The sequence below is a fragment of the Lytechinus variegatus genome, chromosome 2, assembly GCF_018143015.1.
Source record: "Lytechinus variegatus isolate NC3 chromosome 2, Lvar_3.0, whole genome shotgun sequence".
Lineage (NCBI taxonomy): Eukaryota > Metazoa > Echinodermata > Echinoidea > Temnopleuroida > Toxopneustidae > Lytechinus > Lytechinus variegatus.
This window is the reverse complement of record NC_054741.1, coordinates 50,442,327-50,467,178: the sequence shown is the minus strand read 5'-3', so window position 1 is coordinate 50,467,178 and position 24,852 is coordinate 50,442,327. Positions and strand designations below refer to the sequence as shown.

General features: G+C 36.2%; 1 protein-coding gene across 1 annotated transcript; it reads right to left on the bottom strand.

Annotated features, from left to right (window-relative positions):
* Positions 1-769: 769 nt before the first annotated feature.
* LOC121408287 (N6-adenosine-methyltransferase subunit METTL3-like) lies at positions 770-24,797 on the bottom strand. Its single transcript, XM_041599696.1, has 13 exons — positions 24,603-24,797; positions 19,922-20,067; positions 18,419-18,486; positions 17,075-17,207; positions 16,396-16,486; positions 15,576-15,652; positions 15,139-15,175; positions 14,585-14,640; positions 10,945-11,064; positions 10,017-10,204; positions 4,283-4,430; positions 2,952-3,130; positions 770-2,096 (listed from the first exon to the last, which is right to left on the bottom strand). The coding sequence occupies exons 1-13, from the start codon at positions 24,691-24,693 to the stop codon at positions 1,985-1,987; spliced, it is 1,446 nt and encodes a 481-aa protein (XP_041455630.1). The 5' UTR covers positions 24,694-24,797; the 3' UTR covers positions 770-1,984.
* Between the last annotated feature and the right edge of the window lie 55 nt (positions 24,798-24,852).

Sequence of the window (24,852 nt, the reverse complement as noted above, 5' to 3'; positions counted from 1 at the left end):
CAATCAATCGTAACTCTAAAAATCATGCGCAACTTGAGTTTCAACCAATCAACAGCGCGCATTTGGGACTTGCGATTGATTTTTTTTACTTGCGTTTAAACGCAACTCTTTCTGCAACGGGCCCCAGAACATGGTAGTCAGTAAAATGGTAAGAAATACCATAATTCAAAGTCATACCTGGTTATTATTATTTATATTATCATCAATATCATTATCATAATTATCATTTTTATTACTGATAATGTCATTATCAATATTAATATATTTATCATCATCATAATTATTATCATCATTTTTATCATTATTATTATAATTAGTATCATTATCATTATTATTGTTATCTTCATTATCATTACTGTAAAAGATTTTTTCACGAATGAATATGATTTAAAGCTTTAGACATCAAATTTGTATAACACATGTACATTTCCAGATTTCTATATTGGTAAATCTTTATTTGTTAAAATATAATGTACTTATTATTTTCAGTATTCAAGATATTCATCCAATTAATTTAATGCAGTAAACCATGTGGTATTGTAAGTTCTAGGACCACAGTGAAAAGCAATGTATTTTGATAAAAGGAAGCAAGTGATATATGTTTAACACCTTAAGGCCACCGCACACCTTAGACCCGACTGGTCTGCTACTGGCTTGCGACTGAGAGAGGGGAGATGAATCGCAAGGTGGTCATAAGCCTCGACACCGCACATCTCACGATCCGAATACCATGCTGTCTGCGACTCATGCATGCGCTTTTTACTTTTAGCCATAGCAACTGAGAAAATGTGCTTACTACTGCGTATGCGCGTTGTTTATCATATACGCGTCATGCAACTCTGCTATCTGATTGGCTGGAAGTTGGATTGAGCTTGCGATTCAGTCATATTGATTCGACGTGTCAAATCCTTATGATTTTCCTTGCGACTTGTCTCTGACCTGTCTGCGACGCTCAAGCTGACAAGAGATGTGACGTTACATCTCTCCTCACTCAGTCGCAAGCCAGTCGCCATCCAGTCGGGTTGTAAGGTGTGCGGTGGCCTTTACATATCAATTTCCTTTTCCAGGAAATATCCATACCAAAGCACTTGCTATGCAAAGCGATATGACTGGTTGACCATCGGGGGGGGGGGGGGGTTGTTCCACAAAGAGATAAGCGGGACAAAAAGCCTTGTTTAAATACTGACATGTACATGATGTTTAATGTGTGATCTTTTGAATTAATTTGCAGTAGCATGCACAACTGGGAATTTAAGTGCAACTCTAAGTCACACTTAAATCTATGTGAAACATTAGCTTCGTCATGCATTAATGACAATGCAAATGACAGACACAGTTGATTCTTTTAAACGAAAGATACATTTCAAATTCTAGTTTCCTTTTATAAGAGTAAGGCAAGAAAATTATATTATATACAGTCTTTGACTTTGGTTATCAATTTGAAGGGAATTTTGGATCATTTCTTAGACCATCAGAGGTCCATGGCTTCAGTAAGAGTAACACACTAATAGGAGAGACGTCTGGAAAACATCCTCTTGAACAATCCAGTCAATGACAAGATAGTATAGAGGAAACAGCCGTGGTTGTCTGCAACGTAATGTACATGCAGCATCTTGACAAATCTCTTATAGTTTCAGTCTAAAATGAAAGAGAGCTTGCAAGGATCGGATGATGCTAACAGGCTGGCAGTGGATTCTGGTGCCGTTCTGAAGGGCACAGATCTTCATCATCTACATCGCAATAGGCTTCTCTTGAAAGAAGATAGACCTCAAGGGAGGGAACAGGAGTTGAGGAAACCAATCACAGGTTGGGAGCTGACACTGGCATCATCCTGACCCACCCAGATCTCCACAATCTCCTGGAATATAACCTCTCTTGGGAACGATCCAATGTGTTTCCTAGAGTAGCTCTGATTGGAAACACACTCCTTGAGGTTTTCATGTGATGGCGAATGTCTCAGGGAGACTGGGAACTAAGTCTGAGGTCATTTCTGGGGTGCTTTCAGAGCATTATTGTCCGGGTATTTCTCTTGATATCTTCTGATGGTTTCTGGTTCCACCAGGTGTACGCCATCCAGTTGGTTCCCCAACGTCACCCTGAAATCAGTAAAAGATCAAGCAACAGGTGAATGGAATATACAATCTTGAAGAGTTCAACAACCATGATAATATTCCAATTTAATGAAGTGCTTAGTAAAAAATTCAAAACAAAAAGTGAAGGGAACATACAATCTTAAAGAGTACATCAATCATGATAACATTTCATTTTAATGTAGTGCTTATCAAAATCTCAATGACATCTAAATAAAGCATTTTACAGATGTAATATCACCCCAGTCATCACATTCCAACATGACCCTTTGATAACAAGGTGAGAGTCAGAACCACTACACCATGAAACATGAAACAAAATATAGGACCAAAACTGTAATATTTGAAATAAATGATTACAAGGTTCTAAATTTTATTTGAAATACATGATAACAAGGTTCTAAATTTTTAGCAAAGTTTTCAAATTGTTTCAACCAGCCAGTCAGTTCATTAGAAGTCAAAGGAGTTTCATCCCTGTTGGATAGTAATAGCTGGATTTATCAGAATCCAAATTCACCAACTAGTGAGCTTCGTGTATGCCTTCAACCTTACAATATGGTCTATAATTGAACACTTCACTGGTTCTTTCTTTGAATAAATTACTGTTTTTCAATTACAAAGATTGCAATATATTTTAAAAGATAGCTCTGACTGGCCACAAACTTAAGATGTCTCTAAAATGTTGTGCAATTTTCAGGGGAGCATTTCATGAAAAATGTTGCTACCAATTTTCACAGACTATTTTCCTCTCAGCCAATCAGATTCAAGGATTTGAAGGATTTGCAGAAGCTTACAATACCAGGCAGTCAAAATCACTGACAAATTTTCGTGGAAAGCTCCCTACAATAACAACTGACTTACCAGTTTGGTTGTATATTGTGCATTCTGCCAAAGAGTTCAATTTTCCTAGTACCCGGTGAAAGCCTCTCTATCAGACCGTAGATCTCATCTGGCTTGTGACTCGTCTGACGGACCTCGGCAACGATGACATCACAATCAAGACCTTTGTTGAAGTTATCCGGATTACCTTTCACTCCACACTGAAAAGAGAACATTATTAATATCAAATCATTTTTTTGTTCATATATCTAGATATATATTACTAATATGCAGTTCATTGAAACCTGTACAAATAGCCTCTCTGCGAGTGAATGGTTGAATTTCTAAATAATAAATGATCTTTGAATCTAAACAAAAATCATTAATTTGTCAGATATCTAGGGGAAGATTAATTGACAAGGTGTCAACAGCTTTGTATACATGCAAGGATGCTAGTGAGATTTTATTGCTCAAGTGTGAATGAACAGATATTCTACAAAAGGATGAACTACTTCAAACCATGATTATTAGCAAATACTACCAGGATATATGCCTAGAACCAAGCTCACCAGTGAGGTGTGATTCAGAGGCTTGGATGTGAATGTCTTGAAATATATATGTTGAGGAACTTGGGACCCCTCTTTGTTAACTTGGATGTCTAAGACAAACTAGTTCAATGATTGAGTGCTGGGTATTTAAATCACACAAGACATCAGGGGCCTGTCTTACAAAGAGTTACGATTAATCCAATCAATTGTATCTCTTTGGAAATCCATTAGTGTCATCATTTTTTCAAAAGGAAATTTGCAAAATGTCCTTTGAAAACAAAAAAGAAAACACTAAACTGTCAAGAAATCGATAAATTAATGAATATACATCATATCTAGAAACTTTTTTGAACAAACATGCATTTTATATGTTGACTCTGTTGGCTTTCCATAGTTGCGATTGATCAGATCAATCACAACTCTTTGTAAGACGGGGCCCTGAAAAATAGTGCTATCCACTGGTATAAGGGACAAATGATAGTGTTACTTTGTGTAAAAACTAAACTAGAACATCTGGCAACTGAAAAAAATGTTTTGAATGACAGGTACTTTAGTCTGTTGGAGGTAATAAGTGTTTTCATCCATGTAATACGGTAATCATTTTGGCTTTTAAGACAAGGACATACTCACTCTCATTGACATAATGAAAAGTTATCATATGATTTACCAAAAATCAGTCGTAGAAAACAATAGCGGATCGACAAAACCAAAAAGTCAACGCATGTGCTGATGATTCAATTTCAATGATGTCGCAGAAGCATCTGTTGACCAGAACGAAAGCACTTTAAGGGGCCCCAAGGTTCCCCAATACCTACAGTATCTTACCAAACAATGTTCCTTGCCATGGTTGAGCCAATGTCCAGTACGACCCGTCCTGATCAATCGCTGGAGTTGATTAGTCTTGACCCAGATCAATTCTTCTACTTGCTTGTATCCCCAGAGCTGTAAACACTCTCTACCTAGCTCCATAGCTCTGGATAAACCAAAAAAAAAGTAGTTTAACTTTTGATAAAATGATAGCTATAATCATTAAGATAAATCTTTAGTTCATCATTTACAAAGTACACTACCCATAATTGAATTATGATTCATTAATGAACTTTTAATCCAGTAAAAGTGAGACATGATTATGATTTGTTGAAAATTGTTCATGATCACATCATGATTTGGAATACATAATGTCAAGAACTAACAAAGCGCCGAAACGTGCGACTTCCTGTACCTCCAGTTTCGGCATCGCACCATTTGTCTGACAATCAATTTGTATTTCCAAATAACATGGTGTGAAAAGCAAATGGGATGTAAACAGAGCCCTGCTCATGTGGTATTCTGTAATTACATCCTACCGGGTTAGGTGTCATAAATGTGCATATCACAACAATCACCCGTGGTTGGGTCATCTTGAGTTCATGATTTAACCTCTTACACCTTGTGAAGGCAACTAATTGGTAGCAAGGGAGGATGGCAAACTAGACACACCTGTCATAAACCTGTGTATACCAGAATCCCAGGGTCATAATAACTCTCCCCCGGGGGAGGGGGATGGGGGCACTCAAATTATATTTTGATGGGTGTGCCTCACGAAACCCTGAAATGGGGGTCTAAGGAACTGACCACAAGGGTAAAATAGGGGTTCCTGGGAACTAAATATATACTGGGCAGTGTGAAAAACAGGGTCTATGGAACAATTGCAGTACAGTGGGTACGGTGAACGCTACCGCTGTGCATAGCTAGCGGTACAAGGAGCTGCTAGCAGAGGGAGTTGTGAAGCCATGCATGCAGCTCTCCCTTGCGGTGCTCATGCAGGACAATTTTGGCAGGGTTAGGGAACTGAGAAGTATCATAACGGGGGTCTTGTGGGCAGGGTGGGAGCTTCTGAATGAACTTTTGTCACTTGGAGTATCTAGAGAACTGAAAATTAGGTCTGATGCGAGTGCTGCCCCCCATCTCTCCTCCTCAAGACATTGAACCTTCGAGGTAATCAACAACTCCTCCTCAAATGCATCTCCCATTTATCCCTTCAATTGGGTCTATTAACCTCCTTGATCCCAGCAGGGGTGCAAGCAGCATCTACTAATGAGGCTAACCCATTGAACATACATATGAATATGGCTACATCTATCAAAATTATCACCTGCCCCCCCCCCCTTTTACATGTATTTCCAAATTTGCTCTTTGCACCCTCTCTATTTCAAAATCCTGAATCTGCTCCTGTATAACTTACTGCAATTATAATGATAATTGACATTTTAACTAAAGCAGCTTTATTCAAGACACCATGCAAAGAAGAACTCAAGTAGAACAGAGAGATTGAAAGAGATACATCCCTCTCTGTAATAATAAAAAGAAAGAAAAAAAATCTAAATTGAAAAAAAATTGAAAGAAAATAGAAGTAGAATTTGGGGAGGGGGCAAAGCAAAAATAGAAAATGAGTTAGGTAGGAAAACAAGATCTAGAGGAGAATATATACTTGTGTGAACAAATCTCAGCTGTCTATTGAGAAAGAATAATGTATGTCATAAAACCTCCGATTCTCCTCTTCACACCCAAACTAATCATAAATCTCCCACGTGGGAGACTTTGAGATAATGGGTCATGTTCACGGAACAGGGGTATTAATATCTAGGGAGCAAAACGGTAAAAGCCACCCACTTACAGCTACCTACACCATTCTTCATTTTCAATGAAATCAATTCGGATTGTATTCAAAATAATGATTTTGATTTGTCATTGTGTGTCTTAAACAAGCCTTTATTACTTTATTATTTGAGAATCAATTAGGTGATGGTCATGTACAGGTAGTGATGTATCAACAATACACATGAAGGGGAATAAGAGGTTAATATATTCTTTGAATAAAATTAAATCATTCTGATAGTCAAATACCAAATGACATCAGTCCTAGTATTGGTCTGGTCTCATTTCAAATCTGTGTTGTGGCCCAATAGAAACACCAATTAATGATTCCTGAATTCTTAACAACAAAGTTATTGCATTGGAAGAAAGGTTTCAAAATGATATTGAAAATATAGGTTCTAACATCTTCTCCTTCTTCTCCTGGTCCTTCTTCTTCTTTATAATCCAATATTGTGCTTGTCTTGCCTGGATTTCTTCTTTTAAGTCATGATATTACTGGTTTCAACACTTTTACACCAGCTCATGATTTATTAGTACAGGTTGAAGGGCCAAATGAATCTCAGTGTGGCAGCAATACAACTTCAAAGTTCTTAAAACATGGCAATTTTATTGGCCACTTCTGACTGACATTTATTATCTAACTAGTTTACATTCATCTCTATGAATAGCAATACATGTCAGAGATTGCATTAAAGATACTCAAATTTTAATTGAGAAAATGCAATTTTATAAAAAATGTTTGTTCAAAAAGTCCAATAAAGAACACCAGCACACTAACAGGTGAGCGGAAGAAGGGAATAAATTCAGAGTAAAAGGAATGATGTAAAGCCCTTCTTGCTCTGATGTACAGAGCTTAAGAAATGAAGGATGGTGTATTTTATGAAGAAGTGAACACCTGTAGGAGGATAAACAGAGGGGTTTATGGGATGAAACCAAGGTCAAAGGTCAAGGTAAGTAGCACTCCCCGGGGATGGATTAGGAGGACTCTGCAGCTGACAGCCCTTCCAACATGGCACAGATCCCTACTTCAAGGGGGTGCAACTAGGGGTCATTGCAAAGCACTTCAGGTAAATACTCTACCAAGGACTTGCGTCTTAACCCATTGCCCATGTAAACAGACCGATTTTCTATTATAAGTTTAGAGCAATGAAAGGATTCAGAAGTTTAAGTGTTAAACGTGAGACAAACATAAACAGACCCATTCTATAATAAGCTTTAAATCAATGGAAGAATTCAGAAGCTTAAGCGTTAATGGTGGGTTGGACATAAACAGACCCATTCTACAATGTTATAAAGCAATGGACGAATTCAGAAGTTAAAGTGTTATGAGTGGGATGGTTGTAAACGGACCCGCAGAGCAATGAAATAATTCAGAAGTCAAAGTGTTAATGATGGAATTGATGTGACTGAGGTCTGAGGATATGGCTAAATACTTTTATTCACTTGTAAATATCTTTCATATATGTCGTGTAAAGGTGGATTTGAATGTTCTGGAATGAGCATAGGAATCAAGAGCAACATTTCTTAGAATACTGGCAATACAAAGTGGCATTGCCCAAGGTCTTCATGATGTGTTCACAAAAGAATTTATATTAAACAGGGTGGAATTTTAGAATCATTTTATCTTAAACATATTTCATTTTATCTTTTCAAATGAAATTGGAATTCTGAGATTAAATTTTATCTCTCAGATAAAATTTTTTATCTCTCAGATAAAATTTGAAATTTTATCTGTGATAAATCTTTATCTTGCACATCTAAAGATGATACGTGACCGAGCAGTGACTCAGAATACCATCCCAGGCTAACTGATATGCTTAAATGGAAAATTGATTGTACATTTAAATGAAACAGGCCAAGGACCTGGGTTTGTAATAAATTCCCTTATTGATACCCATCAGAGTACTAAAAACCAAGAAAATAGAATGAACTTTACAATTGAGAAATTCTAGAGAACAGGAATTCCAAATTTATAAAAACAAAAAACAAGATTGTGGACACATGAGAAGATATTGCCATCCCCCTTTCCTTGATGAAAAAACAAAGAATTGGCAGATGTACTAACGATTTGGATCCTAGCCAATACCATGATCTGCAAAACAAATTTCACAGACTCATATTTCAGAACCGTTGGTGAACCGTTATTCACAGAAACAACAGAGGGTGCTCTTTGGTAATAAAGTGATATCGACATTAAACATTGTGGATAGTGGCTATACAAATAAATTTCATTCAATGCAATAAAAAGTTTAGACAAAACTTCTGCAATGACATGCCAATTCTCAAAACAGTTCTTTGATTTTATAGCGTGAAAATGAGATATTTCAATGTACATGTATATAATGACCTCTGTGAATTTTTACATCAAGACCCAAAAATCTAATCAGACCATTGGCCTAAGTTTGAAGTTGATCACTAAAAATTTCAAATATTGCAAGAACACAAACAAGACAGATGAAAGGACAGCCTGAAAACAAAATGCCTCCAGCAAGCATTAAAGTAGGTGGATGAATAAAAATTAGAACCCAAGAATACGGTAAATTTTGAAATTCTATTTTACGTAACTTCAGAATATTGGTTGTTACGTTTGAACTACAGAAAGTCACTTTGTGAGTTGAAAGGTTACTGACCTTCCTGTGACCTAGAATTAATCTAATTTCATTGTGGGTACATTGAAATTACACTACAGAAAGTCACTTCCTGAGTTGAAAGGTTCCTGATCTTCCTGAGTAAGAGAAAGCTTACATCTAACTGCATTGTGTGAACATTCAAGTTTACACTACAGAAAGTCATGTGAGTTGAAAGGTTACTGACCTTCCTGTGACCTAGAATTCAACTAATTTCATTGTGGATACATTGAAATTACACTACAGAAAGTCACTTCCTGAGTTGAAAGGTTCCTGATCTTCTTGTGACCCAGAGGAAGAGAAAGCTTACATCTAACTGCATTGTGGGAACATTGAGTTTACACTACAGAAAGTCACTTCGTGAGTTGAAAGGTTACTGACCTTCCTGTGACCCAGAGAAAGAGAAAGCTTACATCTAACTGCATTGTGGGAACATTGAGTTTACACTACAGAAAATCATGTGAGCTGAAAGGTAACTGACCTTCCTGTAACCCAGAGGAAGAGAATGCTTACATCTAACTGCATTGTGGGAACATTAAGTTTATAAACTACAGAAAGTCACTTTGTGAGTTGAAAGGTTACTGACCTTCCTGTGACCCAGAGGAAGAGAAAGCCTACATCTAACTGCATTGTGGGAACATTCAAGTTTACACTACAGAAAGTCACTTGTTGAGTTGAAAGATTACTGACCTTCCTGTGACCTAGAATTCATCTAATTTCATTGTGGGACATTGAAATTACACTACAGAAAGTCACTTCCTGAGTTGAAAGGTTCCTGATCTTCCTGTGACCCAGAGGAAGAGAAAGCTTACATCTAACTGCATTGTGGGAACATTGAGTTTACACTACAGAAAGTCACTTCGTGAGTTGAAAGGTTCCTGATCTTCTTGTGACCCAGAGGAAGAGAAAGCTTACATCTAACTGCATTGTGGGAACATTGAGTTTACACTACAGAAAGTCACTTTGTGAGTTGAAAGGTTACTGACCTTCCTGTGACCCAGAGGAAGAGAAAGCTTACATCTAACTGCATTGTGGGAACATTCGAGTTTACACTACAGAAAGTCACTTCGTGAGTTGAAAGGTTACTGACCTTCCTGTGACCCAGAGGAAGAGAAAGCCTACTTCTAACTGCATTGTGGGATTATTGAGTTTACACTACAGAAAATCATGTGAGCTGAAAGGTAACTGACCTTCCTGTGACCCAGAGGAAGAGAAAGCTTACATCTAACTGCATTGTGGGAACATTGAGTTTATATACTACAGAAAGTCACTTTGTTAGTTGAAAGGTAACTGACCTTCCTGTGACCCAGAGGAAGAGAAAGCCTTCATCTTGCATTATGGGTACATTGAGTTTTCTCATCTCGTCATCTTGCATAGTTCCGTAGGGTAATTCCATGTGGATATCCCACGGTGGATCAGCCATGATCACAGAGAACTTTCCAAGTACTTCAAAATCCATGCTCCTCAGGTCACACTGAATCCACTAAAGCCAGACAGAAACAAGAAAACCATAACAAATTAAGAAAATAACCACACATATATACTGGGTAAGGGAAGGATGATGGACAATAAAAAGGAAGAAAGAGAGGTGACAGAAAGATAAAAACCATGTGGAATGGGACAGTAGAAATAATTAGAATACACAGAGGTGCTTAATAGTGAACCCCTCCGAAAAATGAACGAATTTCAAGTGTTCAGGTTTTTGCCATGTTTTAGATATTTAATTGCGAAGTCAATAGAGTTTGTTTTTCTGGGCTTGCTGAACATTCTAGTATTGTTGTCTTCATTCAACACGCAGCATGTAGAAGTGCATTTTCTGGTGGGGTTCATCAGTAACGTACACAAGATTTTTGAAAGGGGGGGTTGAGTTTAATAAAGATTTGAAAGGCAAGCAAAAAAGAAAAAGTTAAAAAAAAAATCATGGGGGGAACCCCTGTATTCCCCCCCCTGCGTATGCGCCTGGGGTTTGTTAATTGTCTAGCACCACTGTATTTGCGTGCATATATATACATTTATGAAGAAAATTAGAAAGTGAATAATCAAGAAGACAGTTGAATAAATAGAAATTTATTTCCAGTTATTACTATTTTCTCAAAATATTTTGTAATCTTTGCCTCCTTTCATTCATGTAGCATTGATGTAATGCACACTAAGAAATCAAGCATGTCCACAGTCTGTGCTTTGTTCTTTTTTTTAAGACCAAAGATTGATTTGTGAGCTTACCTGCGGGGGCGTCATGACACTTGCACCAAGTTTACTGTTCATTCTTTGTAGAGCTACTGGACCAGAACCTTTCTCTTCCTCACCACTCTTACTAGCTTCTTCAACTTCATAATGTACATACTATATGAGAAAGATACATACATGACAATTTAAAATCTGATCACCACTCTTACTAGCTTCTTCAACTTCATAATGCACATACTATATGAGAAAATACAAACATTACAGTGTAAAATCTGATCATCGCACAATGTAAATTCTTCAACTTCATAATGTACATACTATATGAGAAAGATACATACATGACAATTTAAAATCTGATCACCACTCTTACTAGCTTCTTCAACTTCATAATGCACATACTATATGAGAAAAATACATACATGACAATTTAAAATCTGATCACCACTCTTACTAGCTTCTTCAACTTCATAATGTACATACTATATGGTAAAAATACAAACATTCCATTGTAAAATCTGATCACCACTCTTACTACAATGTAGCTTCTTCATTCCAATGTAAAATCTGATCACCACTCTTACTACAATGTAGCTTATTGCCTTATTCGACTTCATAATGTACATACTATATGAGAAAATAAAAACATGACAGTGTAAAATCTGATCACCACTCTTACTAGCTTCTTCAACTTCATAATGTACATACTATATGAGAAAAATACAAACATTCCATTGTAAAATCTGATCACCATTCTTACTACAATGTAGCTTCTTCGTTCCATTGTAAAATCTGATCACCATTCTTACTACAATGTAGCTTCTTCGTTCTAATGTAAAATCTGATCACCATTCTTACTACAATGTAGCTTCTTCGTTCCATTGTAACATCTGATCACCATTCTTACTACAATGTAGCTTCTTCGTTCCAATGTAAAATCTGATCACCACTCTTACTACAATGTAGCTTCTTCGTTCCAATGTTAAAATCTGATCACCATTCTTACTACAATGTAGCTTCTTCGTTCCATTGTAAAATCTGATCACCATTCTTACTACAATGTAGCTTTTTCGTTCCAATGTAAAATCTGATCACCACTCTTACTACAATGTAGCTTCTTCGTTCCAATGTAAAATCTGATCACCATTCTTACTACAATGTAGCTTCTTCGTTCCATTGTAAAATCTGATCACCATTCTTACTACAATGTAGCTTCTTTGTTCCAATGTAAAATCTGATCACCACTCTTACTACAATGTACCTCCTTCATTCCAATGTAAAATCTGATCACCATTCTTACTACAATGTAGCTTCTTCGTTCCATTATAAAATCTGATCACCATTCTTACTACAATGTAGCTTCTTCGTTCTAATGTAAAATCTGATAACCATTCTTACTACAATGTAGCTTCTTCGTTCCATTGTAAAATCTGATCACCATTCTTACTACAATGTAGCTTCTTCGTTCCAATGTAAAATCTGATCACCACTCTTACTACAATGTAGCTTCTTCGTTCCAATGTAAAATCTGTTCACCATTCTTACTACAATGTAGCTTCTTCGTTCCAATGTAAAATCTGATCACCACTCTTACTACAATGTACCTCCTTCATTCCAATGTAAAATCTGATCACCATTCTTACTACAATGTAGCTTCTTCGTTCCAATGTAAAATCTGATCACCACTCTTACTACAATGTAGCTTCTTCGTTGCAATGTAAAATCTGATCACCATTCTTACTACAATGTAGCTTCTTCGTTCCAATGTAACTTCTTCGTTCCAATGTAAAATCTGATCACCATTCTTACTACAATGTAGCTTCTTCATTCCAATGTAAAATCTGATCACCACTCTTACTACAATGTAGCTTCTTCATTCCAATGTAAAATCTGATCACCACTCTTACTACAATGTAGCTTATTCGACTTCATAATGTACATACTGTATGAGAAAATACATACATGACAGTTTAAAATCTGATCACCACTCTTACTAGCTTCTTCAACTTCATAATGTACATACTATATGAGAAAATAAAAACATGCCAGAGTTAAACCTGATCACCACTCTGGCTAGGCTCTTCATCTTCATACTATACATAACTATATGGGGAATCAACTTCAATTATTTGACATTTCATTGTGATATCAAAGCTCCTCTGAATGCAAAATTGAATATCACTCGCACGAGAAACTTTCAGAATAAGAATAGACGCATTTTGTTAATGGAACAATACTGGCTTATTCATATGTGGGTGCATGGAGGTTTCATGGTTCTGGCTCTTGCCTTTCAAACAGAGGGTCGTGGGTTCAAATCCTAGCCATGGCGTGCTTTCCTTCAGCAAGAAATTTATCCACACTGTGCTGCACTCGACCCATGTGAGGTGAATGATTACCCGGCAGGATAATTCCTTGAATGCACGAGCGCTGAAAGGCAGTTTGAGCCAAGGCTGGTTAGATAATAGTAATAATAACAATGCTCCTCGGAGTATATTTTTTCTAGATAGATGGCACCAGGCACTATACAAATGCCTATTATCATTAGTAGGGGAAGGCGGGGTAAGTTGAGCATAGGGGCAAGTTGAGCCACCAGCCCCAGGCCAATAATGAATGAGTCAGACATTGTGGTGGTGTCATGTATTGATGACCCATAGCATAACCCCTAACCCCACCACACTGTTTCCAACTTTGAAACAAAAACTAGTTTTTTAGAGGGAAAAATATGAATTTCAGCCAAAAAGTAAAAGAGTGTGAAATAGATAAGTGCTTTATAAACACACACGTCTTTAAACGTGATAACAACGTTATTAGTCCAGGTATGGATCTTCATTCTTGTCATAGTCTTTTATATGATGGATGCATAATAAATGTTTTACTTTCAAATACAAATGTCATTTCAGATAAATTTATTTACTCAATTGTGTTCTTTAAATTTATGATTATTTATGTATACATATTATATTTCGTAGTATTTTCGACCTTGTTTTGTTATGTTTATCATATTATTGCTATGTTCATTATACTATTGTGAAACGGAATAAATAAATCAAATCAAATCAAATCAAAAATCAAATCAAATGTGTGGATACAAAATTATCGCACTAAGTTAGGACTGGGGTAAGTTGAGCCAAACAGCATGGGGCAAGTTGAGCCATGGTAATTCCTATGGTAATGTATCTTAAAAAAAAACAAACAAACCATAAAAATCGATTGAAATGCAGGCTGAAAGGAGCAGATTTACATGACTGCTCTTTTCCTTTTACAGGATGTTAGTATTTATAGAGAATTAGCAAGTGAAGACTTTAAACAAAAAATTGACATGCTGGTTCTCCCCCATACATTTTGTACATAGTTTTTGTGGCTCAACTTACCCCAGAAGGTGGCTCAAACTTACCCCATATATGGGGCAAGTTGAGCCATTTGACATCGTTTTTTTCAAAGGTCACGATGACTTTCAGTGTGGGGATAGAAAGTTATATATAGGTGGAAAATATTTCAGATGAATTAAATTTCAAGGCAAGGTACTTATTTCGACAAGATTATTAATCATATCAATTCTAACATGCAAAAAGCAAAAACTGTCACAACTTACCCCGCCTTCCCCTATATATTTTCTTTAAATAAAAAAATGAATGAAACAGATATATTCAGACAATCAAATCTGATGTCTTACACTTACTTTGCAAGTGTCCATGTGAAAACAGGTATTCAGGAACGAACAGTCTCCAAGGGATTCTACATATGAAAAAAGGATATACATATAAACTCAATCATATCTTAAGTATTCATCAAAATGCATGCTCTTTCCAATGATCTAAAAAAAAAACAATATACTGGAAACTAATTACATTATGAATGTGTTACTTTAATATGAAAGGTAAAACTGGTGAACTATTTTAAACATTTCAAAGCAAATATACTTTGAGCCGGCATACAATACATAATAATCTAAACACCCTACTACTAGTCCAGCAATTAGCAGTCAGGCCACGCAAATAGCTTATCCAATAAACATTGACGTTTGAATTCTATTAAAGCACCTATTAACCACATGGGCGGAGAGTGACTACATATAGATTTGATGGCTTGGCAAAGGGCACTATTGCATTGGTGAAATTCGATCACATGACCCTCTGATTACAAGGCGAGAGTCAAAATAAGTAAACAACAATGCCAAGACACTAATAGCACACCAATTACACACAATGTCCTTATAAATAAATAAAAACTCACCGTCAGTGTGCTTGTTTATTATTCTCCTAAAATGAAGCTGGAAATAAAAATTAAGGGGAAAAAAGGAAGTCAGAAATGAACAAAATTCCCTAAATATCATTGTTCATTCAGTCATCAACATTTACTAGTAGTACTTCAATGCATTTTACCGAAGTGGTTTTGAAATTTGAATATAAGAAAATAGAGAAGATTTGAAACAAGAATTAAAAAACAATAAATGATGACCAAAACCTGGGCTTAACCTCATTCTGATATCCATAAACATACCTTCTGTTACAATTAAGCATAGCATGTTTATAAAACAAACATAACAAGCATATCAGACGAAAATACTTCTCCACATTAGTCAATCGCTCAATGAAAATCAGCAAGAGCCCAATTCATACAGAATTTATCATAAATATTTAAAATGAAGACTTTAAAGAACAATATCCTACCTTATTACAGTTTGATGCTCCAGAGACTTTTATGCATTCATCTCTTGTACCATGTGAACAGAATTCATGAACAGTACCTGAAAATGATGAGAAATTTTAGACGGTCCAATGAAATGATTTTAAAATTCCCGAGATGTTCCACGTCTTTCTACCAAAACTCTTTCCTCTATTCTGGTGCCACTCAGTGGAACAATCTTCCTAATGATACGCGACTGGAAAATTGACCAGCATCCTTTGAATTACTCCTTCAATAATCTAAATGCAATCACAGTTTGGGATATAATAACATCGTTTCTCATACTTACTGTTACAGCCCATGCTCTTTGTTTTATTATAAATGCATAACTATCTCTTCAATTTAGTTTGTCTCATTTAAGAATTGATTGGTCAGATATTACAAATAATTTCTTCAATCCTCAACTCCCCCCATATATCTCACTATCTCTCTCTCTCTCCCTCTCTCATCATTTACTTTTGCTTTCTCATGCTGAGTCTTATTTTGATATACTGTATAATGCTATCTTTTGTTTTGATGTGATGATTCTTATAATGAAATGTTTTAGTTTTCTTTATGTTATGAATTATGTGTTTTATGTATGTAGATACTAATGCAGAGCCCTGTGGAAGACCAGTGATTTTAATGAACATTTAATTGTACATATTGTGTAACTTCACATATTTGTTTGTATAAAGTTGAACAGGCTTCTCTGGATAAAGATTTGCAATAAATAAATGAGTATAAAATTAGTTTACAGCTCTTAGACTAATCAGCCTCAATTTATATTTAAAATACTATAAAAGAGTATGAACTTGAACAAACCTCCTTTTGACTTAAAGGCCTCCTTAATTGATTTCTCTTTAGCTGTTGGCATACTCAATAAATCATGTATCTCCTGTCCCATTTCTTTACTCTGTAAAAACAAGAATAAAATCAAGTTAATTTCCGGTCAACATGCATAACCAGTTTGTACTTGTTTCTGAAAATAGACTCGGATGTGCCTTCATTACATTAGATTTAAATAATCCTACCATTTCAGAATTTATCTTATTTATTGATTTATCAATATGACTATTATTTCAGTATTATTACTATTCTTTTTTTTTTTTTTTGGGGGGGGGTACAATTTCATCTTACAACTTTATTGCTCTAATAAACTATCATTGTATCATTTGAAATAATTTCTTCTGAAAATTCAAAATAAATGATCTGCAGTCAGTCGAAAGCAATAAACCTATGCTAAAATAATTTACAATTACACAAAATAAGATATTCCAATTAGTCTTGTACAATTATTCTAAAATAAAAAGGTACAGAAACATCCCTAAAAGTAAAAAATAAAATCAATGAGTACATTTGACCCATACAAAAATATCTTTTACATTATTCATTGCTGAAGGTTTTTTAAAATAATCTTTTCTTATCAAAACATATTTGTCCCCTCCCCCCATAAAAAAATTATATGAAGAATTAATAATCCAAAAATCAACCAATATATTACCTCTTGTTCTTTAAATGATGTTGAGGTAAGAAGGTTCTCTAGAGTTAAGTCAATAACCTCATCTTCTTTTTCTGATTTTACAGCTGACTGTTTGGCAGTAGAAGCAGGTCCAATATCCTGATCTGAATCAGATCTATGCAAATAAAAATTAAATAAATAATACATTTCATAATGGGAGAAAGCTAGTCTATTTTAAGAGAGATATTAACCACTTGACTGCGTAGCACGTAATATTACGTGCTTAACCTATCTTCTGTTTGAGGCGTCAGCACCGCACTGTTAATACCCCTACGATGAAAACAGCGTGTGTATATATCGAATTTCAGACTATTGACACCAGATGGTGCTATTCCACAAAAGTTATCAAAACTTTTGCAGTGATTTATAATGTTTGTATTCACTTTGTCATAGTGAAAGTGTACGTTGCTCGATTCAAAATGGCGGCTCACAGTGGAGAAGTGAATCAGAAGGATTTTGACGAAACTTTTGATGATAGGAGTGATAAATTTAGTGAGAGATCTGGGTCAGAATTGGAGGTTGATTTTTTTAATGGATATTGGAAATAGTGATGAGGAAAGTAATGTAAAGTAAAGTAATTTTTTCCCCCAAGTTGCTGTCGGTTGTAGTCCAAAATATATTTAACTTGTTAGTCCCATTCAGCAGCACCAGGCGGGGGGGGGGGGGGGGGTTGGGTCAGTGCGCATTACAACCTATAGCAGTCAAGTGGTTAAGCATTGACTAACTTCATCTGTCTTTTCATGTAATAAACAAATAACTATTTTAAAGAATGCTAAACCTTGAAGGCAGTACAACATTACCCTTGAGACTCTAAGACTCCTTTCTCAGAATGCAATATTTTGATCACCTTATCTTATCAGATATATATACCCACCAGAATTACTATGGCAAACCACTTCAATCTCAAACATTTAATAGAAATATTTGGTCCCAAAATTGCAACAAAATGTCCAGTACAATTCAATACACCCCTGTTCTTAGACACAAGTAAAAGGCTTGAAAATTTACTTTAAACTTGTTATCAAATTAAAAAAAATAATAACACTCTACTATGATATGACTGAACTGATTAAATGGCTTAGCTGGAAATTTTAGCTTTATAAAATTAATTGGCTTGGGCACAGATCTGATGCATAGTATCATAGCCGTAGAGGTAGTGAAAATGTTTGTATGGACTTCTTAAAATACGATAAACAGAATGTATCTGATAAATCCTACTTTAACTACTGAAAAGTCAGCAGGGTACTGCATTTCTCTTCTCATTGAACTGAAGTGATGCTTTATGGTCAAAGTGGATTCATTAAATCTTTTCTTTTTATGACTCACTCTTCTCTCTTTCTTTTCCTGGATTCAGTCCCATCAGAGATACCTTGACTTCCTGCAGGTACAGTACTCTGGCAAAGTAAGATGAAAAATGAAATGAATAGCAAACTGATCAGCAGGCATACTTTGGAGGGCAGGAAAATAAAGAAAAAAGGATCAGTAACACAGGTTCTTAACCTGTACATGCAGTATTTGATTGACTTGGGGAAAAAATCTACATTTTCTAACATTTACAAGATGATATAAAATCCTGAAAAAGAAAAACAAAGTGTAATTGAGGAAAAAAGAATTGTAAGAAATGTGTGTATGATCATCACATTGCAATTGTAAGTTTGCAACATGTTTGAATAAAAATGGATAAAAAATTAAAGGATCAAGCGTATTCTAACAGAAAGACCTACACTTTTGGTAATTTGTGGGTCATAGGGCGCAGGTGGCATCCACTTTAGCATAAACAGATAAGTACCCTTCTTTTTTTTATTATTTTTTTCCCAAGCAATTTATTTCTGAAACATGGTCATCACTTTTGCATTTATAAGTCACATATTTTTTATCATCTCAGCAATTTCTGTATCCCCTCATCTACAAAATATATATACTTCATCTATAAGGGATGTCATGTACCTTGTATAAAAATGCATTATTTTATGATTTATTCCTATCAAACAATTACAGTGGAGCTCTATAGATCTATTCAGGGCCAGTACTGCACTATAAACCTAGTTAGACATATATATGGAAAGTTATCTCTGCAAAATGGATTTTCATCAATGAAATACAGAAATGTTCGCTGCAATGTAAGCTGTGTTTGAGTCTATGCCTCCAAAGTCTCTGGTTGCACAGAAGGAAAATACACAAACTGATTTGATGTTTGGTGTGTATATAAAGTTAAACAACAAACTCAACCAATCTTATGAGCTGTGTTTGACAAGACCACCATTTTTTATTACAAATATCTATAGGGCCTATTCAACATCTACAACAGTAATCATATTTATACTAATAGTTTTCATAAAATATAAGTGATTTAGGCAGATATGAAAAATGAAATGTGTTGAAGGCAATACTGGAGGATCAAAATATATTAAAGAGTAGAATTTGAATTTCTAAACCATGGTAGTACAGTATCTTAAAAATCAAGTGAGACTAAATTTTTTGTAAGTGTTATTGATATTTGACCATCTCGTTCAATTATATTTTTCATTGATTTTGACCTCTAGGGCCACATCATAAAAATTGTTTGTGGTAGTATATTGGGAATAGGCAGGTATTGCATTAAAAAATAAATCAAACATTACAAATATGCAATCCCAGCAAAACCTGATGATTTCTACAATCGATTTTACTGCAAACATTGGTAAAAACAGAAAGTCATGTCTGCTCTGACTATAAAGTCAAATAAATTGGGACTACAAATTGCTGCTGACTTCCAGTCCTATTCATGATACAATAAACAATGAAAACACTATTCAGTCTACTACCATCAATTCTAAACCTGTAGAATACCTTGGGAATAGGAACTGGAGCTGATCCATCTTCTTGTTTTATTCCTGTTTGTACTGATGAGATACTAGTACTCTGTACAGGCACACTGGTATCAGGTGGAATAGGTGAACTTGATACTTCCAACTTGAGTGAAACTGGTTTGTTCTCTGACAAATATAATTGAAAAAGGGCATATTTAAAGAGGCATTAGAAACCACTACATTGTGGAGTTATCTTTATCCAAATCTAAGCTCATACAGTCATCCTATATATTAATTAAGTGTAATGAAAATCAATATCATTGAACATAGCCATTCGGTAATAACAAAATAAATAAAAGAGGGGGAGCTGAGGGAGGTGAGGAAGAGAAGAAAGAAAAAGACAGACAGACATGACAAAAAATAAGATAAAAAAAGGAAAGAAAATGATGCTAATGTAACTAGATTCTAGAACTAGAAGTTGTAGAAGATAGGCCTTGTTCATTGAATGAGTGGCCCTAGGCCTAGAGAGAAAGAAATAATAATGATTGAGGTTGGTGATTTCTGATCAGAATGAGCATGATTGATCAGGAGGAAGACAGGATCAGGACTGGGGGAAAGAGAACTTGTTTAAAAATGTTAGATCTAGTCTAGAAACAGAAATATAAATTTTTAAATCTAGAGCTCTAAAACGCTAGACCTAAATTAAAAAAAAAAGAGACGAAAGGGAAAGGAAAAAGAACAAGAGTAGCAGGGCTCTCGCAAAGTATGGAATGAAGTGTGGCGCATTTTTCGAAATTGATAATTTTTTTTCTCAACACCAAATTTTAGCCCTGCACCGCTGCGTTATGAGCGTGCGCTTAACGTGCACTCACGTTGCTTGCCGCTGCTTAAACAGACGATCAGGACCATTTAAAAATTGTTTTGAGGTGCTAACAAGTGAAAACAAATTCTAGAACTCCCAACCTCCAAAAAAAGAAATATAAATGACGCATTATTCAGACAAAAGCCAAAAGGAAAATAAAACAGAATACATGTAGATCTAGAAGTAGAAGTCATAAACATCTCAGATTAAATGGACGATCATCAGGAACATTTTTAAATTGTTTTGAGGAGCTACAGACAGTACATTAGATGTAACAAGTAAAAATATATTTCATATACCGGTACATTTCGTTATGAACTCCCATTCTCCAAAAAGAAATATCATTCACACAACAGCGGGAAGGAAAATAAAACAGAATAGATGTTGTAAATATCTCACATTACTAAACCAGTGAACAAACGATCAGGAACATTTTAAAAATAAAATTGCTTTGATTTGAGGACAGAGTAGAGACTAGAGAGAGGATTATATTTATAGGAGCAGAAGAGGTAAGATTTCTAAGAAGAGAGGACTACTGGATAGAAAGAAAAGCACAGGAGATGAAGAGATAAACTAGTAAGAGGAATTTAGATTAAAGAAGGAAGATCCTAACTCCGAAAATGCATAGCCTCTATTAGACAGGAATCACCATCGTTTCTGGGGAATTCTTCTTCTTCTTCTTCTTCTTCTGGAAACAGTACAGTCCACCGTCTGGTGTATTGTCGTACTGGTGAAGTGCAGCGTGCAAGTGTATGTACATTATCCAATAAAAAATTGCTTACAGCGTGCAAGTAAAAATGACCACCGTTATTAACGGAGCTGATGTGTAGAGAGGTACAATTAACCGTGCTTTGGGGGAGGGAGTTCCAAAGTCTTATCAAATCTGGGAAGAAGCTCCTCTGGTAGACAAGTGTTCTGGCAAAGGGAACAAGGATCTTCTGAGAATGACCTCTATGCATAGATGTGGATGGAGTGAGGAAAGTAGGTGGGATGTCAATGAGTGAGTTGGTAATACAGTAGATCATCACCACCTTGGCCTGTGCCCTACGCTCTTGTAAAGTTGGCCATTTGAGCTGGTTCAACATGGCTGCAACACTGCTTGTCCTACGGTGATCATTACAGACAAAGCGTGCATAGCGTCGCTGCACCATTTCAAGCTTTTTTGTATTTGCTTGCGTGTGAGGGTCCCATATTATGCTGGCATACTCCATGATTGGTTGCAGGAGAGCTTTGTAGCACAGTTCCTTGACCTTTCTTGGACATGGCCGGATATTTCTCTGGAGGAAGGCACGCGTGGAGTTGGCCTTTTTGGTTACAGCATTTATATGTTGATTCCAGCTGAGGTTTCTCTGCAGCTCAACTCCAAGATACTTTGCTGTATTTTTATCAGATATAGTCTGTCCATGGATGAAGTAAGGCTTGATGATAGGTTTGCGCTTATTTGTGACATGAAGTACTTGACACTTCTGTGGATTGAATTCCATCAGCCAATCTTGCTCCCATCGTTGCAAGGAGTCGTGGTCCTCTTGGAGACGAATTGCATCTTCCTCTGTCATGATGTTGGCATAAACCATGTAATCATCAGCAAAGAGCCTTACTGTTGACTAATGAGCCCTGAAAAATTGTACCCTTGTGTATGGGAAGGAGTCAAGTTGCTAGAGGCTTGGGGTTGAGAGTAAGAAGTATTACATCTGATGGAGCTAGCAGTAACCACAAGTTCTATGCGCTCTGTACTGACGATGCTGATGCATATTGGACCAGGAAAACCTGAATGCATTTGATAGTGTTTATAGTAAATAGTATCTGTAAAAATCATAAATTATTGATCTTGTATTTAAAACATCACTTCTGTGACGTTAAGGGTGAAATTATATGGAAGCAGGAGACCGTAAAAAACACGGATATACGTCGTTTCGTAATTCAATTTACTACACGACGTAAATAATTACGTAGTGTAGTAATTCGAATTACTACACGACGTAAATAATTAAGTAGTGTAGTAATTCGAATTACTACATGATGCAATTCCGATACTCTGGCAGGTCATTTATGAAGATGAGAAAGAGCATTGGCCCGAGGACACTGTCTTGCGGAACGCCTGATGTTACTTGGCTGGTATTGGAGATGGATCCGTCCAATACAACGCGTTGGGTCCTATTACTCAGAAAGTCATTGGATAGCTATCCAATGGTGAGTGTGATCTCGGATTCCATAAAATTGAAGCTTGTGTAACAGGCGTCCATGCGGTACTTTGTCAAATGCTTTAGAGAAGTCAAGGAGTATCATATCCAGTTGACCCTTGTCATCAATGGTTCTAGCAAGATCTTGGACGGCAAGAATCAGCTGAGAAACACAAGAACGTTTCTTGCGAAAACCGTGTTGAGCATCAGACAATACATTGTGGTCTTCAAGGTGGGTCATGACGTCACTAAGAACGATGTGCTCTAGAATCTTACAGGTCACAGATGTCAGAGAGATAGGCCTGTAGTTCTCTGGTTTACTACGGTCGCCTTTCTTGAAGATGGGGACAATGTTTGCCGTCTTCCATTCAGCAGGGATAATACCTTGATCTAGGGAGGCTTGAAAGAATATGGAGAATATTGGTGTCAATTCGGTGGCAAGTCCCCTCAAAAGTCTGGCAGGAATTTCATCAGGACCAGATGCCTTATGGATATCAAGCTCAGAAAGAATCTTATGGACCCCTGGGGAGAGATGATTATATGATCCATGGATGGGTAAGGACTAGGCCCTTTGTCTCTCAGGCTGGTCATATCTTCATCATGGTTGAAGACCGATGAGAATTGTTGGCTTAAGATGTTGGCCTTAAAGAGACTGTCAGCAGTAGTCAGACCATCACGAGACTTTAATGGTGCTACACCTGAGGCATCATGGCGCTTGCTGTTTACAAAACTCCAGAAACGCTTTGGATTACTTGTGGTGTCTGGACTGACAATATCTGTCAAGTACTTGTTGTAAGCTTGTTTACAGGCAATTCTGGAATGTCTCTTGACCTGCCGGTACTTCTCACAGTTAGCTTGGTCATTACTGGTCTTCGCCACTCATTCAATGAACAAGGTTATAATATAACCTTGTTCTCAGTTATATCTCCATGTGTGACAAAATAAGGGTGGCAATGTTTGGCTTATTTTCTCTTTTTCTTTGGGGCAAATGCTTGATTTTTTTACACTGACAGTTTCCATTAGACCTGTTAATTCATACCGCTTGGCTCTTATTTAAATTTGATTCTTTATATCATTTTTTCTTAATTAAAAATAGAGATCAAAAAATGAAAATTTTCTTGCCATATTACTTTCCACCAATAGAGGGCGTACACAAAAATATGCCCAAAATTCAAGTTTTTGAGCGCTCTGGTGAATACAAAAATTATTCCCACATTACTAATGATAAATAAATTAAAACTGTATGAAAATTAGTAATTTTGGTCACAAAAGTGATATTTTAATGATTTTTTAGAGTGTGTGCTCTATACAGCATTGGCATACCATAGTCCTACCTGTAGATTCTCCACAGGCCAGATGGTAGCAGTGAACAAGTGGTCTTCGCTCTGTTATAGTACCTTTTCTTCTTTCTTGAGAGCCGTTTGACAGAGCGAGTTATCCAGGGCTGGTTGTATCTAGTTCAGTTGATGACATCTTTGACGGTACATGCTTATCCAGCAGCTTATCTAGATTTATTTAACAATTTCTGACATTTTACTTTAGTGGGCCAACGCAGTTCAGCGGAACAACCAAAATACACAGAGTGAAGCTTTTGGTCTATAATAAAGCCTCTAGGCCTATTTGTCTAACATAATTTTTAAGTTATGGGACTACAGTCATGGCAACACTTTCCAACTCACCAGTTATTCCTGTTGTAATTTCCTTCCTTCGCATCAACTTGGCCTTCAAATCTTCTCTCTTTTTCTTAAGAGCCTCCAAAGTACTAGCCATTGTCCTTTATGGCGATAAAGTGTTACAATAAGAGGAATACGATCACAGTACTGCTACTCGCATTGGGGAATTCTGCTCACATGTAAATTCGATGTACTGTACGGAATCATGAGAATTGCATGCGCGGCATGCACGCACATAGACATAGTCACCATCAGA

What these genes read in the sequence shown, in the direction of transcription:
- LOC121408287 (XM_041599696.1), bottom strand. Translation starts at nt 24,693, where the DNA reads ATGGCTAGTACTTTGGAGGCTCTTAAGAAAAAGAGAGAAGATTTGAAG. An exon ending in GGCCTTTAAGTCAAAAGGAG is followed by an intron (nt 15,653 to 16,395) that starts GTTTGTTCAAGT and finishes CATCATTTTCAG; the next exon opens with GTACTGTTCATGAATTCTGT. An exon ending in TTCCTCTGGGTCACAGGAAG is followed by an intron (nt 4,431 to 10,016) that starts GTCAGTTACCTT and finishes TGGTTTATCCAG; the next exon opens with AGCTATGGAGCTAGGTAGAG.